Source organism: Chiloscyllium plagiosum, unplaced genomic scaffold (genome assembly GCF_037043375.1).
Source record: "Chiloscyllium plagiosum isolate Xiang-an unplaced genomic scaffold, Cpla_swu_hap1 HiC_scaffold_28, whole genome shotgun sequence".
NCBI lineage: Eukaryota > Metazoa > Chordata > Chondrichthyes > Orectolobiformes > Hemiscylliidae > Chiloscyllium > Chiloscyllium plagiosum.
In genome coordinates this window covers 48,268,629-48,287,035 of record NW_028270166.1, presented here as the reverse complement: position 1 = coordinate 48,287,035, position 18,407 = coordinate 48,268,629, and the positions used below count along the sequence as shown (strand labels likewise).

At 47.3% G+C, this 18,407-nt stretch overlaps 1 protein-coding gene across 1 annotated transcript in view; it reads left to right on the top strand.

Annotated features, from left to right (window-relative positions):
- LOC122565150 (uncharacterized) overlaps positions 1 to 18,407 on the top strand; it is a 103,038-nt gene that overhangs the window by 45,087 nt on the left and 39,544 nt on the right. Inside the window, exon 2 of the mRNA XM_087975940.1 lies at positions 3,840 to 3,965. Coding sequence (XP_087832066.1) covers positions 3,840 to 3,965 — 126 coding nt within the window. The remainder of the gene's footprint in view (positions 1 to 3,839; positions 3,966 to 18,407) is intronic.

The following is an 18,407-nucleotide window of genomic DNA, read 5'->3' as shown; positions in this document are numbered from 1 at the left end:
AGGGCTTTGGCCTGAAACGTCAATTTTCCTGCTCCTCAGATGCTGCCTGACCTGCTGTGCTTTTCCAGCACCACTCTAATCTTGACTCTAGCATCTGCAGTACCCACTTTCGCCTCGTCATTGTCCTATACAACTGCAACATAACCTCCCAACTTCTAAACTCAATGCCCTGACTGATGAAGGCCAGTGTGCCAAAAGTCGCCTTCACTGTCCTGTCTACCTGTGACTCCACGTTCAGAGAACAGTGCACCTGAACTCCAGGGTCCCTCTGTTCCAATGTACTCCTTAAGGCCCTACCATTCACCATGGAACTCCTACCTTGATTTGACTTTCCAAAATGCATGCCCTCACATTTATCCATATTAAACACCATTTGCCGTTTCTCGGCCCACTTCCCCAGCTAATCAAGGTCCTGCTGTAATTTCTGATAACCTTCCTCACTGTCCACAATACATCCTATTTTAGTGTCATCTGCAAACTTACTGATGATGCCTTGTGCATTCTTGTACAAATCATTGCTGTAGATAACAAACAGTAATGGACCCAGCACCGACCCCGAGGCTCTCCACGAGTCACAGGACTCCAGTCCGATAAGCATCCTTCCACTGTTAACCTCTGCTTCCTACCATCAAGCCAATCATGTATCTGATTTGCCAGCTCCCCCTGGATTCCATGGGATCTAACCTTCCAGAGCAGCCTACCGTGTGGAACCTTATTAAAGGCCTTACTGAAATCCATATAGACTATGTGTCCACCACCCTGCCCTCGTCAGCCTTCCTGGTCACTTCATTAAAGAATTGTAACAAATTTGTGAGGCATGATCTCCCATGCACAAAGCCATGCTGACTACTCCTAAACATATTTTAGGGCGACACGGTGTCTCAGTGTTAGCACTGCTGTCTCCCAGCGCCACGGACCCTGGTTCGATTCCAGCCTCGGGCGACTGTCTGTGTAGAGTTTGCACATTCTCCCAGTGTCTGCGCGGGTTTCCTCTGGGTGCTCTGGTTAACTTCCACAGTCCAAAGATGTGCAGGTCAGGGTGAATTAGCCATGCTAAATTGCCCACAGTGTTAGGCGCATTAGTCAGGGGTAAATACAGGGTGTGGATGGGTCACTCTTCGGAGGGTCAGTGTGGACTTGTTGGGCCGAAGGGCCGGTTTCCATATTGTAGGGAATCTAAAAAATAAACCCTGTCTTTTCAAATGCACGTATATCGTTTCTCTCAGAATCTTCTCAAGCAACTTACCCATCACAGATGTTAAGCTTACTGGTCTATAGTTACCAGGGCTTTCTTTACAGCCCTTAAGAGTTATAGAGTCATAGAGATGTACAGCATGGAAACAGACCCTTCAGTCCAATCTGTCCATGCCGACCAGATATCCAACCCAATCTAGTCCCACCTGCCAGCACCCGGCCCATATCCCTCCAAATCCTTCCTATTCATATACCCATCCAGATGCCTTTTAAATGTTGCAATTGTACCAGCCTCCACCACTTCCTCTGGCAGCTTATTCCATACACGTACCACCCCCTGTGCGGAAAAGTTGCCCCTTAGGTCTCTTTTATATCTTTCCCCTCTCACCGTAAACCTATGCCCTCTAGTTCTGGACTCCTCACCCTAGGGAAAAGACTTTGCCTATTTACCCTATCCATACCCCTCATAATTTTGTAAACCTCCATAAGGTCACCCCTCAGCCTCCGACGCTCCAGGGAAAACAGCCCCAGCCTGTTCAGCCTCTCCTTGTAGCTCAAATCCTCCAACCCTGGCAACATCCTTGTAAATCTTTTCTGAACCCTTTCATGTTTCACAACATCATTTCGATAGGAAGGAGACCAGAATTGCACGCAATATTCCAACAGTGGCCTAACCAATGTCCTGTACAGCCGCAACATGACCTCCCAACTCCTGTACTCAATACTCTGACCAATAAAGGAAAGCATACCAAACGCCGCCTTCATTATCCTATTTACCTGCGACTCTACTTTCAAGGAGCTATGAACCTGCACTCCAAGGTCTCTTTGTTCAGCAACACTCCCAGGACCTTACCATTAAGTGTATAAGTCCTGCTAAGATTTGCTTTCCCAAAATGCAGCACCTCGCATTTATCTGAATTAAACTCCATCTGCCACTTCTCAGTCCATTGGCCCATCTGGTCCAGATCCTGTTGTAATCTGAGGTAACCCTCTTCGCTGTCCACTACACCTCCAATTTTGGTGTCATCTGCAAACTTACCAACTGTACCACTTATGCTCACATCCAAATCAATTATATAAATGATGAAAAGTAGAGGACCCAGCACCATCCTTGTGGCACTCCAGTGGTCACAGGCCTCCAGTCTGAAAATCAACCGTCTACCACCACCCTCTGTCTTCTACCTTTGAGCCAGTTCTGTATCCAAATGGCTAGTTCTCCCTGTATTCCATGAGATCTAACCTTGCTAATCAGTCTCCCATGGGGAACCTTGTGAAACGCCTTACTGAAGTCCATATAGATCACATCCACTGCTCTGTCCTCATCAATCCTCTTTGTTACTTCTTCAAAAAACTTTGTAAGGGCCAAACATTCACTACCCTCCAGTCTTCTGGGACCCCACCAGTCGCTAACGATGATGCAAAAATATCAGCCAGGAAGCCTGCAATTTCTTCTCTAGCCTCTTGCAGGACTCTTGGATATATCTGGTCAGGGCTAGGAGATTTATTCACCTTCATATATTCAAATACACCCAACACCCCCTCTACTGTGATATGGACTGTCCCCAAGATATTACCACTAACTTCCCAAGTCCTCATGTCTTTCTCCACGGTAAACACAGAGGAGAGATAGTCATTCAGGATCTCGCCGTCTCCTGTGGTTCTACACATGCGTGTTCACTTTGGTCCTTGAGGGGTCCTATTCTCGCTCTCTGGTTATTCCGTTTCCTTTAATATCTCTTATCCAGTTTCTGATGTTGTTCACTGATCCAGTCAGTCTGTTCTCTGCATTCCTAGCCTCTGGCTCACTTTCTGTTCATCCATTGCCTCAAAATAACTCCTCTCTCTCTAGCACTTTGGCAATGTTTCCTCCTTGTTAAAGTCAGATGCAAAGTATTCATTTAACACCTCAACCATGCCTCCTACCTCCAGGTGTAAAATCCTTTCGTAGGTCTCGACAGGTATCCCCCACTATCCAAAAGTAGAGCGTTCCTATGAAAGTTTTTGTAAGCTGAAATGGCATAAAGCAATCATTTATAGGGGAAAAATTTCACCTTTTCTCGTAAAAGCGAAAATCCTCTTTGGATTCACGAAAACAGGTACTAATGTAGGTCTTTCATAAAAGCAAAGTGACCTTTTTGAAAGTGGGGGATACCTGTATAAGTGGCCCCCAATGCTCTTTTCACCATGACCAACTCTTTCTCATTTTGACTTTTGAATTCCTATCCATGTTAGTTGCCAGTCTCTTCTCAATCACTCACTTTGTTGCCCTTTTCTTTTTCATTTCCCTCTGAACTCCAGCCTACTCCCCCACCACCAGGCTTCCTATGCAGCTTGAGAGAGAAAAACGCTGGAAAATCTCAGCAGGTCTCGCAGCATCTGTAAGGAGAGAAAACTCACTGACCCTTTGTCAAAGCTTTGACAAAGGGTCAGTTAGACTCGAAATGTCAGCTGTTTTCTCTCCTTACAGATATTGCCAGACCTGCTGAGATTTTCCAGCATCCGCAGTAATTTGCTTTTATTCCTATCCAGCTTAATCAACGGACAGAGATTTAAATGATATACTGGGAAAATAGACTTGGAATTTGGGCGAGATGGTATTTTCTGAGTGAGATATGACTCTGCCTGCTTCTCGTCCTTTCCCCCAGGTTGAAGAGGAGCTGTTGAGCCAACAGAAGAGAATGAAGGGCACGGAGGATGAGCTGGACAAGTTATCCGAGGGACTCAAAAATGCTCAGGAGAAGCTGCAAGCTTCAGAGAAGACAGCTTCAGACGTAAGTCATTGGAAATGTCTCTGAGCCACTCCATAACCGTTCACAAAGGATGGTTTTATGGATGGAATTGGTGTTGGGCATCAGACTAACACACTCAATATCTCCTAGAATAAGTACTTGGAAAGAATTGTTCTTATGATTATGTGGGTTCAAAACAACCCTGATGTAGAAGCTACATCAAACTGTTAAAAACCACTGGTCCAGGCTCAGCTGAAGGATAGTTTCCAGTTCTGATAAAGAGAGAGAGAGAGAGATAAGAAATACCATTAGAATGAAAGGAAGCATAAGGGATTTCAGCTACTTTAAAGATGTTAAAGAAACTGGGGGAATTCTCTTAGATTATAGCAATTCAAAGGGAGATTTAGGAAGGATGCTCTGAATGATGATTGGCACAGAGTTGGGTCATTCATTAGGGGACATTTAAACTTTGGGGGAGGGTGGAGTGCTGGAGTGTTCTCATAGCTGACTCCCTATCTATCTAACTCAGGCCTGAATTCAGCAAACCAGCCTTCCACTGTTTTCTACAGAATAGAATTCCACAAAATAATAACTTTTTGAGAAGTACTCATCTTAAGAGCTAAACCTCTTTATAAATTATGTACTTCCTACAGTCTCCGCTACAAAGAGAAATAACCTGTCATAATCCTCCCTGGCAGGTTCCCTCATAATCCCTCATGTTTCATAAGATCACCTCACTTTTTTTCTGAAGTCCAGTGGGCCTAGTTCCAAGCTGTTCAACTTTTCTTTACAAGAGAAGTCTTTCACCACAGGAATGGAGTTGAGTGATTCTTCACTCCAGAGAACTGCAATTCTCTTTTTCCAATTAGGAGACTGAAACGGTATTCCAAATGTGGTCTCACAATGCAGCTGCAGCAAACACTTCCCTCCTTTCATGTTTCATTCCCCTTGCTTTAAATATTATTATTGAATTAGCTTTTTGAATCATTTGTTTTATCAGCAAATTAACTTTATGTGATTCATACACCAGGATACTCAAATCCCCCTGTCCCTCAGAGTTCTGCAATCTCTTGTCATTTAAATAAAATACTGCTTTTCTATTCTACCTGCCATGGTAGACACATTACGCTCCATCTGCCAAATTTCATCCACTCTCTCAAACTATCTGTATTCCTTTAAGGAGTCGCTACTCCTCTTAAAAATGTACTTCCCCCACCTCTCTTGGCATCATTGGTATTAATAGCTGCCATCCATTTGATCATAGGGAGAGAGATGTACAGCATGGAAACAGACCCTTTGGTCCAACCCGTCCATGCCGACCAGATCTCCCAGCTGTCCCACTGACCAGCACCCAGCCCTCCAAACCCTTCCTATTCATATACCCATCCAGATGCCTTTTAAATATTGTAATTGTACCAGTCTCCACCACATCCTCTGGCAGCTATCCCATACATGCACAACCCTCTTTGTGAAAATGCTGTCCCTTAGGTCTCATTTATATCTTTCCCCTCTCAATTTTTGAGAACTATGCCCCCTTGTTCTGGACTCCCCGACCCCAGGGAAAAGACTTTGTCTATTTACCCTATCCATGCCCCTCATGATTTTATAAACCTCTATAAGGTCACCCCTCAGCCTCCGATGCTCCAGAGAAAACAGCCCCAGCCTGTTCAGCCTCTCCCTGTGGCTCAGATCCTCCAACCCTGGCCACATCCTTGTAAATCTTTTCTGAACCCTTTCAAGTTTACAACATCTTTCCGATAGGAAGGAGACCAGAATTGCACACAATATTCCAACAGTGGCCTAACCAATGTCCTGTACAGCCGCAACATGACCTCCCAACTCCTGTACTCAATATTCTGACCAATAAAGGAAAGCATACCAAACGCCTTCTTCACTATCCTATCTACCTGTGACTCCACTTTCAAGTTGCTATGAACCTGCACTCCAAGGTCTCTTTGTTCAGCAACACTCCCTAGGACCTTACCATTAAGTGTATAAGTCCTGCTAAGATCTGCTTTCCCAAAATGCAGCACCTCGCATTTATCTGAATTAAACTTCATCTGCCACTTCTCAGCCCATTGGCCCATCTGATCTTCGCCGTCCAATACACCTCCAATTTTGGTGTCAACTGCAAACTTACTAACTATACCTCCTATGTTTCACATGCAAATCATTTATAAATGACAAAAAGTAGTGGATCCAGCACCGATCCTTGTGGCACTCCACTGGTCACAGGCCTCCAGTCTGAAAAACAACCCTCCACCACCACCCTCTGTCTTCTACCTTTGAGCCAGTTCTGTATCCAAATGGCTAGTTCTCCCTGTATTCCATGAGATCTAACCTTGCTCACTAACCTCCCCTGGGAAAACTTGTCGAACACCTTACTGAAGTCCATATAGACCACATCCATTGCCCTCATCAATCCTCTTTGTTATTTCTTCAAAAAGCTTAATCAAGTTCGTGAGACATGATTTCTCACACAAAGCCATGCTGACAATCTCTAATCAGTCCTTATCTTTCCAAATACATGTAAATCCCATCCCTCGGGATTCCCTCCAACAACTTGCCCACCAGGCTCACTGGTCTATAGTTCCCTGGCTTTTCCTTACCACCTTTCTTAAACAGTGGTACCACATCAGCCAACCTCCAGTCTTTTCATCTAAGTCATTGTTGGAGAATCTAATTAATCTTGGATCCAGTACTGATCCCTTTGGGTACTCCTCTGGTTGCAATTTAACAACCTGGCAAAGACCTATTTATCCCTATGTTCTGCTTCCTGTTAGCTTAGCAATCCTCTATCTGTAAAATACCACTACACCATGAGCTCTGAGTTTGTGGAGTAACCTTTGGAAATTGGAGCAGCACAGTGGTTCAGCGTTTAGCACTGCTGCCTCACAGCACCAGGGACCCGGATATGAATCCGCCCTCGGATGACTGAGTGGAGGTTGCACATTCTCCCCGTGTCTGTGTGGGTTTCTTCCGGGTGCTCCGGTTTCCTCCACAGACCAAAGATATGCAGGTTAAATGAATTGGCCGTGCTAAATTGCCCCATTATGTGCAGGCTAAGTGGGATAGCCATGGGAAATGCAGGGCTACAGGGATGGGTAGGGGGCGTGGGTCTGAGTGGGATGCTCTTCGGAGGGTCAGTGTGCCCTCAATGGGCTGAATGGCTTGCTTCCACACTGTAGGGACTCTGTGAAACCCAAACACATCACATTTACAGGCTCCCTTTTAACTTAGTTAGAGTCATAGAGAGGTACAGCGCAGAAACAGGCCCTTCGATCCAATTCATCCATGCTGACGAGATAGCCTAAATTTATTAATCCCACCTGCCAGCTCTTGGCCCATATCCCTCCAAACCCTCCCTATTCATATACCCATCCAGATGCCTTTTAACTGTTGTAATTGTACCAGCCTCCACCACTTCCTCTGGCAGCTCATGCCATACACGTACCACCCTCTGTGTGAAAAAGTTGCCCCTTAGGTCCCTTTTAAATCGTTCCACCTCTCAGCCTAAACCAATGAGAGAAAGAGAGGACTGCAGATGCTGCAGAAAGTGTGGAGCTGGAAAAGCTCGGCTGGTCAGGCAGCATCCGAGGAGCTGGAGAGTCGACATTGCGAGCAAGAGCTTATGCCCGAAACGCCAACTCTCCTGCTCCTCGGATGCTGCCTAACCAGCCGAGCTTTTCCAGCACCACACTTTTTGACTCACCCTAAACCCTACGCCCTCTAGATTTGATTAGATTCCCTACAGTGTGGAAACAGGCCCTTTGGCCCAACAAGTCCACACACGAAGAGTAACCCACCCAGACCCATTTCCCTCTGACTAATGCATCTAACACCACGGGCAAGGTAGCATGGCCAATTCACCCTGACCTGCACATCTTTGGCTTGTGGGAGGAAACCGGAGCACCCGGAGGAAACCCACGCAGACACGGGGAGAATGTGCAAACTCCACACAGTCAGTTGCCTGAGGCTGGAATCGAACCTGCGCTGTGAGGCAGCAGTACTAACCACTGAGCCATTGTGCTGCCCTCTAGTTCTGGACTCCCCCACGCCAGAAAAAAGACCTTGTCTATTACCCTCTCCATGCCCCTCATGATTTATAAACCTCTATAAGGTCACCCCTCAGCCTCTTACGCCCCAGCCTGTGCAGCCTTTCCCTATAGCACAAATCCTCCAACCACGGCAACATCCTTGTAAATCTTTTCTGAACTTGCATGTTATTTTCTCAAAGAACCCTAATCAATTACATAAATGTGATTTCCCTTTCTCAATACTATGATGGCTCTACCTGTGCCCAGTTGTGTATTTTTTCCAGGGCGCATTTCACCCAACTTCAGAGTGGTACTGGTGACAGTTTGCACTGAGTGACCTACCTGACGTTTTGGGTGGTTACAGCAAGTAGCAGAGGGGAATGCAAGATAAAGTTTTCCGCAGAAAGAGAGAGCTTTGAAAATCTTAAAACTGAAGCGGAATGCTGAACAACAACAACAAACTACTTGTATTTATATCGCGCTTTGATATAGAATGAAGTCCCAGGTGCATGCGATGATAAGACAAAACTGAAACTAAAGTTGAGGAGGTTTTAAGGAGAATCTTAGAGAAGACACAATGGAGAGGCAGAGAAAGAATTTCAGAGTTTAACTCCTGATCAACAAAAGGCATGGTAACCTGGGTTAGAGCAAAGGGACCGAGGGATTTGTGAGGCCAGATGCAGAGGAACAGAACGCTTCGCATAGCAGTGAGGGAGGAGTAGATGGAAGAGCATAACAGAGAGAGTTCAACACAATCAGAACAGCAAACAATGGGGAAACTCAGCAGGTCTGGCAGCATCTCTGAAGAAGACAGAAACAGAGTTAACTGCATAGGTCAAAGGCCTTTCACTAGAAATGTAAAAGATTTTAAGCAAGTGAAAAGGAGGGCAGGGTGGGAAAAAAACAAAATGGAAGAAAAGGCAGGAGATTAAATGACAAAACGGTTGACGACACAAGGCCAATGAGAGGGGGGAATGGGACTAGTAGAGTCACAGAGGCGTACAGCACAGAAACAGACCCTTCTGACCAACGCATCCCTACTGAGCAGATAGCTTAACTTAATGTAGTCCCATTTGCCAGCATGTGGCCCATATCCCTCGAAACCCTTCTTATTCATGTGCCCATCCAGATGTCTTAATTGTTAAAAAACAAAAGATGTGACTAGTGGAGGGGTGAATGGCTGTCATCCTAAAGTAAGAACACCAAAGAAGAAGCAGAGAAGAATAAAAAGAGGAATACCAAAAGAGAAAGGAAGCAGAAAGGTTGCGATCAGAAATTGTGGAACTCCGTATTGAGTCCGGAAGGCCGGAAAGTGCCTAATTGAGAGATGAGGTACTGTTCCTCCAGCTTGCTGTAACAATCCCTGGAGCACTATCAGCAGCGAAGGCAGGATAGAGAATTGAGATGACCAGTGACTGGAATCTCAAGGTCAAGTTTCTGGACTGAATGGGGGTCATCTGTAAAGTGGTCACACCAAGCCTTGCTATGCTCAAACAAAACCAGAGGGTGCTGGAAAAGCTCAGCAGGTCTGGCAGCATGTACGAAGAGATATCAAATGGGTTGGGCTCGGTGACCGTTCCTCAGAATACAGCCTCTGCAGTTCTCTCAGGTTTTACTTGCTAAGCTCAAAGTGGTCATTGTGATTCACTTTGTTACAAGAGTGACTACCTCCAGTGTAAATTAAAACTGCTCGGAGATGTATTGAGATTTTGAAAGATGCTATACAAATACAAGCCTCTTCCTTATTGGGAGGAATTTAGATCTTCAAAATGAAAACCAGCTGAATGCAGAGAAAATTATATATTCTCATATACACTGAAAACAGGAAAGAGGTGAATTCAGGAAGGAACTAATGATTTTGAATTCATTGGGGGGAAAAAGGCTGATTTGAAAGATTTTTAAAAGGGGAAGAGGCACAGAAATAATTAATGCCAAACTAAAATACCGCAGAAGTAAGAACACGGAAAATACTGCAAATCCTCAGCATCTGCACAGTAAGAAACAAGACTGGTCTCCATTTAACTCACTACCTCCTCAGAACATTAATTAGTGACCCCTAATTGGGGCTTTAATTCCAGGAATTAATTGCTTCCAAAAGAAGAGGAAGCCAGTCCTGCCATTGATAAACTCCTGCTTGTTTGGATGTGTTCATGGACCCGTTCTGGCACACAGTCCCCTGGCTTTGGTAGCTCTCCAGCAATCACCCTTCTCTGCCTTCTGAGAGGAGGTTGCAAAATTATCCGGCTTTTCTCTCTCCCCATAGATGGGGGGGGCCAGGTATATGCAGCATTTTACTTCCATGCCCCATTTTGGGCGGCACGGTGGCACAGTGGTTAGCACTGCTGCCTCACAGCGCCTGAGACCCGGGTTCAATTCCCGCCTCAGGCGACTGACTGTGTGGAGTTTGCACGTTCTCCCCGTGTCTGCGTGGGTTTCCTCCGGGTGCTCCGGTTTCCTCCCACAGTCCAAAGACCTGCAGGTCAGGTGAATTGGCCATGCTAAATTGCCCGTAGTGTTAGGTAAGGGGTAAATGTAGGGGTATGGGTGGGTTGCGCTTCGGTGGGTCGGTGTGGACTTGTTGGGCCGAAGGGCCTGTTTCCACACTGTAATGTAATGTAATCTAATCTAATCTAATCTAATTTTGTGTGTAACATGTCTCGCACAGGTCCAGAGGCAAGGAAGAAAGGGAGAAAAGGATAGTGGAGCACAGGGTGGAAAAGGTGAAAGAAAAGGTGATGCTGATAGCACCAGTTTGGAAACAAACAGAGCAGAGATTATATTTAAACTCTGTGTTGAAGCTGGAGGATTTTAAAGTGCCTTGGCTCTAAAATGAGGTGATGTTCCTTGAGCTAGTTTGAGTTCCATCAAACAGTGCAGCAGGTTGAGGATACGAGGTCAGTGGGAGCTTGTGTGCAGGAGGCCATGGCCTAGTGACATTGTTGTTCGTAATCCAGACAACCAGGCAACATACTGGGGGGGGGGGGGACCCGGTTCAAATCCCACCTCTGCAGATCATGGGATTTGAATTCAATAAAAAGGTGGAAGTCTAATGATGACCACAAAAGCGTTGTCAATTGTGAAATAACAAACCTGGTACACTAATGCCCTTTAAAAAAAGGAAATTACCGTTCTTACCTGGTCTGGTCCACATGCGAGTCCAGAGCCACAGTAACATGGTTGCCCTGGGAGAAAGTGCAGACTGCAGAGGCTGGAGATCCTGATGAAGGGTTTATGCTGGAAACGTTGACTCCCCTGCTCCTCGGATGCTGCCTGACTGGCTGTGCTTTTCCAGTACCACACTCTCGACTGTAAACTGCTGTAAGCAAGCAACTCAGATAAACAACCCAAAACTCTCGAAAAGGGATGGAGCCAGACAGACCACTCAGCATTAACTAGGCACCAGAGACAACAACAACAAACACCATTCCAGAAAGAGGAAGCTTTTTTAAAAACTAAAGATTTGTGCTTCTGAACTGTAGGACCCGTAGCCAAGGTATTCCAGTCCAGTTATGCACACTTACCCAGAAATGTGGAAAATTGTCCAGCTATGTCCTAAATACAAAAAGCACAACAAATTTAAACTAGCCAATTACCGACCCATCAGTCTACATTCGATCGTCAGTCAAGTGATGTAAGGTGGGTTTCCTCCCACAGTCCAAAGATGTGCAGTTTAGGTGGATTGGCCGTGCTAAATTGCCCATAATGAACCAAGTTAAATGTCACACAACACCAGGTTATAGTCCAACAGGTATATTTGGAAGTACAAGCTTATGAAGCACTTCTCCTTCATTAGGTATCAGTACTCCGAAAGCTTGTACTTTCAAATAAACCCGTTGGACTATAACCAAGGTGTTGTATGACTTTTAAATTTGTCCAACACCGGCACCTCCACATCTTGCCCATAGGCTGCAGTGATGTGCAGGCTAGGCAGAGTAGCCGCGGGAAATGCAGGGTTACAGGGATACGGTAGGGAGTGAGTCTGGGTGGGATGCTCTTCAAAGGGTCATGGGTATTCAATGGGCCAACTAGCCTGCTTTCACACTGTAGGGATTCTATGAGAATTGAAGTGCTTTGGAGTGAATGTCCACAGATCACTGAAAGTGGAACAATAGATTGGCATATGGAATCCTTCCCTTTGTCAGACTGGGATAAGAGCAGAGAGGTAACGCTAGAACTGTATATTCTCCTCACCTCAAGTCTCGTGGGTAGTTCTGATCATCTCATTACAGAAAGAGCATCATTAATCTAGAGAGAGAGGACAGAGAGGATTTACAAGGATATTGCCAGAACTGAAAAACTGCACCCATGAGGAAACACTGGCTAGGCTGGGGTTGTGTTGTCTGTAACTTATCCCTTTCCCCTCCCAGAGGAGCAATTTGATTGAGGTGTACATGGCTGCGAGGGGCTTGGATAAAGTGGATGGGAAGGACCTACTCCCCTTAACGGATTGTCAGTAACGAGGAGGCAAGTGAAGGATTAGAGGGAAGGAGAGGACAGAACCCACTGCCTGAAGGGGAGGTTGGGCAGAAATCCTCTACTCATTTCAAAGATGTCTGGATATGTGCATCTGGCATCCCATTATCTCCAGGGATATGGAGCCAATGCTGGAAAGTGGAATCAGGTTACACAGCTCATCTTCCAATCAGTGTAATCGCAATGGGCAGAGTGGCCTCCTGAGCACGGTGGCTCAGTGGTTCGCACTGCTGCCTCACAGCGCCAGGGACCCAGATTCGATTCCAGTCTCAAGCAACTCTCTGGGTGGAGTTTGCACATTCTCCCCGCGTCTATGTGGGTTTCCTCCGGATGCTCCGGTTTCCTCCCACAAGCCAAAGATGTGCAGGTCAGGTGAGTTGGCCACGCTAAATTGCCCGTAGTGTTAGGTGCATTGTCAGAGGGGAATGGGTCTGGGTGGATTACTCTTCGGAGGGTCAGTGTCAACTTATTGAGCCGAAGGGCCTGTTTCCACACTGTAGGGAATCTAATCGAATCTAAATCTCCTAAAAATCTGAAGAACAGATTTAGGGAGTGGGTCAAACAATACAGCATGAAACTGATGGGTCAAATGTCCTTCTTCTTACTACAATACTTGTCATTCTGTGATCCGAAGGACAGGCTGAAGTTTGCCAATTCTAAGGAGGAGATAGACATGGGATATATTTTATTCTTTGACAGGATGTGGGTATTACTGGCTGGGCCAGTCTTTATTGCCCATCTCTAATTGGCCCTGAGAGGTTGGTGGTGAGTTGCCTTCTTGAGCCACCATTGAACTTAGAACTTAGAACTTAGAATCCCTACAGTGTGGGAACAGGCAAGTCCTCACCAGCAAGTCCTCACCGGCCCTCTAAAGAGTAACACGCCCAGACCAATTGCCTTATATCACCCACATTGCCCTGACTGATGCACCTAACAATATGGCCAATTTAGCATGGCCAATCCACCTAACCCACACATCTTTGGATTGTGGGAGGAAACTGGAGCACCCGGAGGAAACCTACATAGACACGGGGAGAATGTACAAACTCTGCACAGACAGTCACTCAAGGCTGGAATCGAACCCAGATCCCTGGCGCTGTGAGGCTGCAGTGCTAACCACCAGCCACCATGCTGCCATTGCTGGGGTAATGAGGGGACACCCACAGTGTGGATAGGGGATTTTAACCCAGCAACAGTTCTCTTTCACTTCCCACCCTTTTCTTCCCCACTCATTCCCAAAGAAGGAGAGAAGTTCCATATTTTAGCGTGGAAGTGTCCTTTCCTAGTCAAGATTAAGACGGCCAGTCTGTACTAGATAGTCCATTTTCACACCCTTTGCAATTATGTAGATGACAAAGAAAGATTTGCAAGGATGTTACTGGGACTGCAGGTGGAAAGGAGAGGCTGGACAGGCTGGGTTTGCACAGCCACCTACAGATTCACCCTGACATAGAAGACAACCATCATCGTCTGTGAGTGACCGCCAATGATGATGATAGGCTGGGGCTGTTTGCCCTGGAGCATCAGAGGCTGAGGGATGATCTTATGGAGGTTTATAAAATCATGAGGGGCATAGATAAGTCAAGGTCTTTTCCCCAGGGTAGGGGAGTTCAAAACTAGAAGGTATAGGTTTAACGTGAGGGAGAAAAGATTTAAAAGGGACCTGAGGGTGGTGCATATGTGGAACAAGCTGCCAGAGGAAGTGATCGAGACTGTACAATTACAATATTTAAAAGGCACCTGGACAGGTCATACAAGTCATAGAGATGTACAGCAGGGAATCAGACCTTTCAGCCCAACTCATCCATGCCAACCTAATCTAGGAGAAAGTGAGGACTGCAAATGCTGGAGATCAGAGCTGAAAAATATGTTGCTGGAAAAGCGCAGCAGGTCAGGCAGCATCCAAGGAGCAGGAGAATCGACGTTTCGGGCATAAGCCCTTCTTCAGGAATGAGGAAGGTGTGCCAAGCAGGCTAAGATAAAAGGTAGGGAGGAGGGACTTGGGGGAGGGGCGTTGGGAATGCGATAGGTGGAAGGAGGTTAAGATGAGGGTGCTAGGCCGGAGAGGGGGTGGGGGTGGAGAGGTCGGGAAGAAGATTACAGGTCAAGAAGGCGGTGCTGAGTCTGAGGGTTGGGACTGAGAAAAGGTGGGGGGAGGGGAAATGAGAAAGTTGGAGAAATCTGCATTCATCCCTTGTGGTTGGAGGGTTCCTAGGCGGAAGATGAGGTGCTCTTCCTCCAGGCGTCGTGTTGCCATGGTCTGTCGATGGAGGAGGCCAAGGACCTGCATGTCCTTGGTGGAGTGGGAGGGGGAGTTAAAGTGTTCATCCACGGGGCAGTTGGGTTGGTTGGTCCAGGTGTCCCAGAGGTGTTCTCTGAAACGTTCCGCAAGTAGGTGGCCTGTCCCCCCAGTGTATAGGAGGCCACATCAGGTGCAGCGGATGCAGTAAATGATGTGTGTGGAGGTGCAGGTGAATTTGTGGTGGATATGGAAGGATCCCTTGGGGCCTTGGAGGGAAGTGAGGGGGGAGATGTGGGCGCAAGTTTTGCATTTCTTGCGGTTGCAGGGGAAGGTGCTGGGAGTGGAGGTTGGGTTGGTGGTGGGTGTGGACCTGACGAGGGAGTCGCGGAGGGAGAGGTCTTTCCGGAACGTTGATAGGAGAGGGGAGGGAAATATATCCCTGGTGGTGGGGTCTGTTTGGAGGTGGCGGAAATGACGAAGGATGATACGATGTATCTGGAGGTTGGTGGGGTGGTAGATGAGGACCAGTGGGGTTCTGTCCTGGTGGCGGTTGGAGGGGTGGGGCTCAAGGGTGGAGGAGCGGGAAGTGGAGGAGATGCGGTGGAGGGCATTGTCAACCACGTCTGGGGGGAAATTGCGGTCTTTGAAGAAGGAGGCCATCTGGGTTGTACTGTTTTGGAACTGGTCCTCCTGGGAGCAGATGCGGTGGAGACCAAGGAATTGGGAATATGGGATGGCATATTTACAGGGGGCAGGGTGGGAGGAGGTGTAGTCTAGGTAGCTGTAGGAGTCAGTCGGTTTATATTAAACGTCCGTGTTGGGTCGGTCATCCGAGATAGAAATGGAAAGGTCTAGGAAGGGGAGGGAGGAGTCTGAGACGGTCCAGGTGAATTTGAGGTCAGGGTGGAAGGTGTTAGTTAAGTGGATGAACTGTTCAACCTCCTCATGGGAGCACGAGGCAGTGCCAATACAGTCATCGATGTAGCGGAGGAAAAGGTGGGGGATGGTGCCAGTGTAGCTGTGGAAGATGGACTGTTCCACATATCCGACGAAGAGGCAGGCATAGCTGGGGCCCATGCAGGTGCCCATGGCTACTCCTTTGATTTGGAGGAAGTGGGAGGATTGGAAAGAGAAGTTGTTAAGAGAGAGGACCAGTTCAGTCAGTCGAAGGAGGGCTGTCAGTGGAAGGGTACTAGTTGGTTTGGCGGGAAAGGAAGAAGCGGAGGGCTTTGAGTCCTTCGTGATGGGGGATGGAGGTGTACAGGGACTGGATGTCCACGGTGAAGATAAGGCGTTGGGGACCGGGGAAGCGAAAATCATGGAGGAGGTGGAGGGCGTGGGTGGTGTCCCGAACGTAGGTGGGCAGTTCTTGGACTAAGGGGGACAGGATAGTGTCGAGGTATGCAGAAATGAGTTCGGTGGGGCAGGAGCAGGCTGAGACAATGGGTCGGCCGGGGCAGTCGGGTTTGTGAATTTTGGGCAAGAGGTAGAAACGGGCAGTGCAGGGTTGTGGGACTATGAGGTTGGAGGCAGTGGATGGGAGATCCCCTGATTTGATGAGGTTATGGATGGTCTGGGAGATAATGGTTTGGTGGTGGGAGGTGGGGTCATGGTCAAGGGGGCAGTCGGAGGAGGTGTCCGCGAGCTGGGGTTTAGCCTCAGCAATGTAAAGATCGGTGTGCCAAACTACCACCGCGTCTCCCTTGTCTGCCAGTTTGATGGTGAGGTTGGGGTTGGAGCATTTGGCCCATATCCCACTAAACCCTTCCTATTCATGTCCACATCCAGATGCCCTTTAAATGGTTGTAATTGTATCAGCCTCCACCACTTCCTCTGGCAGCTCATTCCACACACACATCACCCTCTGTGTGAAAAGGTTGCCCCTTAGGTCCCTTTTAAATTTTCCCCTCTCACCCTAAACCTATGCCCTCTCACCCAGGTAAAATATCTTGTCTATTTAACTTAACCATGCCCCTCATGATTTTATAAACGTCTATAAGGTCACCACCCAGCCTCTGACACTCCAGGGAAAACAGCCCCAGCCTGTTCAGCCTCTCCCTATAGCTCAAATCCTCCAACCCTGGCAACATCCTTGTAAATCTTTTCTGAAACCTTTCAAGTTTCACAACATCCATCCCATAGGAGGGAGACCAGAACTGCACACAATATTCCAAAGGTAGTCTAACCAATGTACAGCCACAACATGACCTCCCAAGCCGTCTATTCAATACTCTGACCAATAAAGGAAAGCATACCAAACGCCTTCTTCACTATCCTATCTACCTGCGACTCCACTTTCAAGGAGCTCTGAACCTGCACTCCAAGGTCTCTTTGTTCAGCAACACTCCCCAGGACACTTACCAATAAGTGTATAAGTCCTGCCCTGATTTGCTTGGATGGGAAAGGTTTAGAGGGAACAAAGTCAAAAATTGCTGGAAAAGCTCAGCAAATCTGGCAGCATCCATGGGGAGGGAAACAGAATTAACAATTCGGCTCCAATGAGCCTTCCTCAGAACTGATGGCAGTTGGATAGCATGGGAACGCTGGACCTGAAATGTTAACTCTTATCTTTCCCCACAGTTGCAGCCAGACCGGTTGAGCTTTTTCCAGCAAGTTCTGTTTCAGTTTCTGATTTCCAGCATCCATGGTTCTTTTGTCCTTAATTAAGGTTTAGAGGGATATGGGCCAAATGCAGACTAGTTTACTTTGGGAAGCCTGGTCGGCATGGATAGGTCTGTTTCCATGCTGTATGAGTCCATGACCAGACGTGATGATAGTTTTCAGTTTTGTGTCCCTAGGTATTGTGGAAGGAAAGAGCTCCAGAGGAGACGACCAGGTCTTTGGATAGTCTTGGAAAATACTTGACGTTAGGATGGAGGGCGCGGTCACAATCCTAGTGGGGAGTCCGAGATAGTCTTTTGCGTGGGCTTGAAGTATTGGTCAGTTCATACACAAGACCACTTTAAAAAATATATACATAATGACAATATGAGGAATGGATCTGAGGGGACAGAATTCAGGGGGCGATGGGTAAAGTGAGTGAGCGAGCTGAGAGCAGTTCCCAAATGAAAGTTTTGAGACCAGACTGTAGTTTGCAGAGAGAGAGAGAGGACTGCAAACAGAAAGAATTAACCTACATTTCCTGCAGATGCTGCTGAAAGCAGGAACAGGGCGTTTAATGCTTGGGGTTTTTTTTTTGAAAAAAAATAACAAAAAGCTGAAACTTTCCTCTGGGCTGAGCTGGCTCTTTCCAGCTTTTCTGACACTTCCCACCCTTTTTTTTCCCCCCCACTCATTCCCAAATAAGGACAAAAGTTCCATATTTTAGAGTGGAAGTGCCCTCCCTATGGTGTAATAGGGGCTGCTCCCATTGGTGTGAGTGAGTGAGGCAGTGACTGGCAAATCCCCCCCCCCCTTCATTCGATCGCCAGAAAGAGGGAGCGTGAGAGAGACAGAGAAAGAGTGCAAGAGAGAGAAAGAGAGTGTGAGAGAGACAGAGAGAAAAAGAGAGAGATTATCCCCTAACTCTCAGTATGGCTGGAGCCACTTCTTTGGAGTCAGTGAGACGGAAGATCCAGAGCCTGCAGCAACAGGCGGACGAGGCGGAGGAACGGGCCGAGCAGCTGCAGCGGGAGCTGGACAAGGAGCACGAACTGCGGGAGAAAGTTAGTGAGAACCGCGGCTCTGGGCCGGGCGGGCGGCGGGACCCGGGGGAGGAGGGCGCCGAGGACT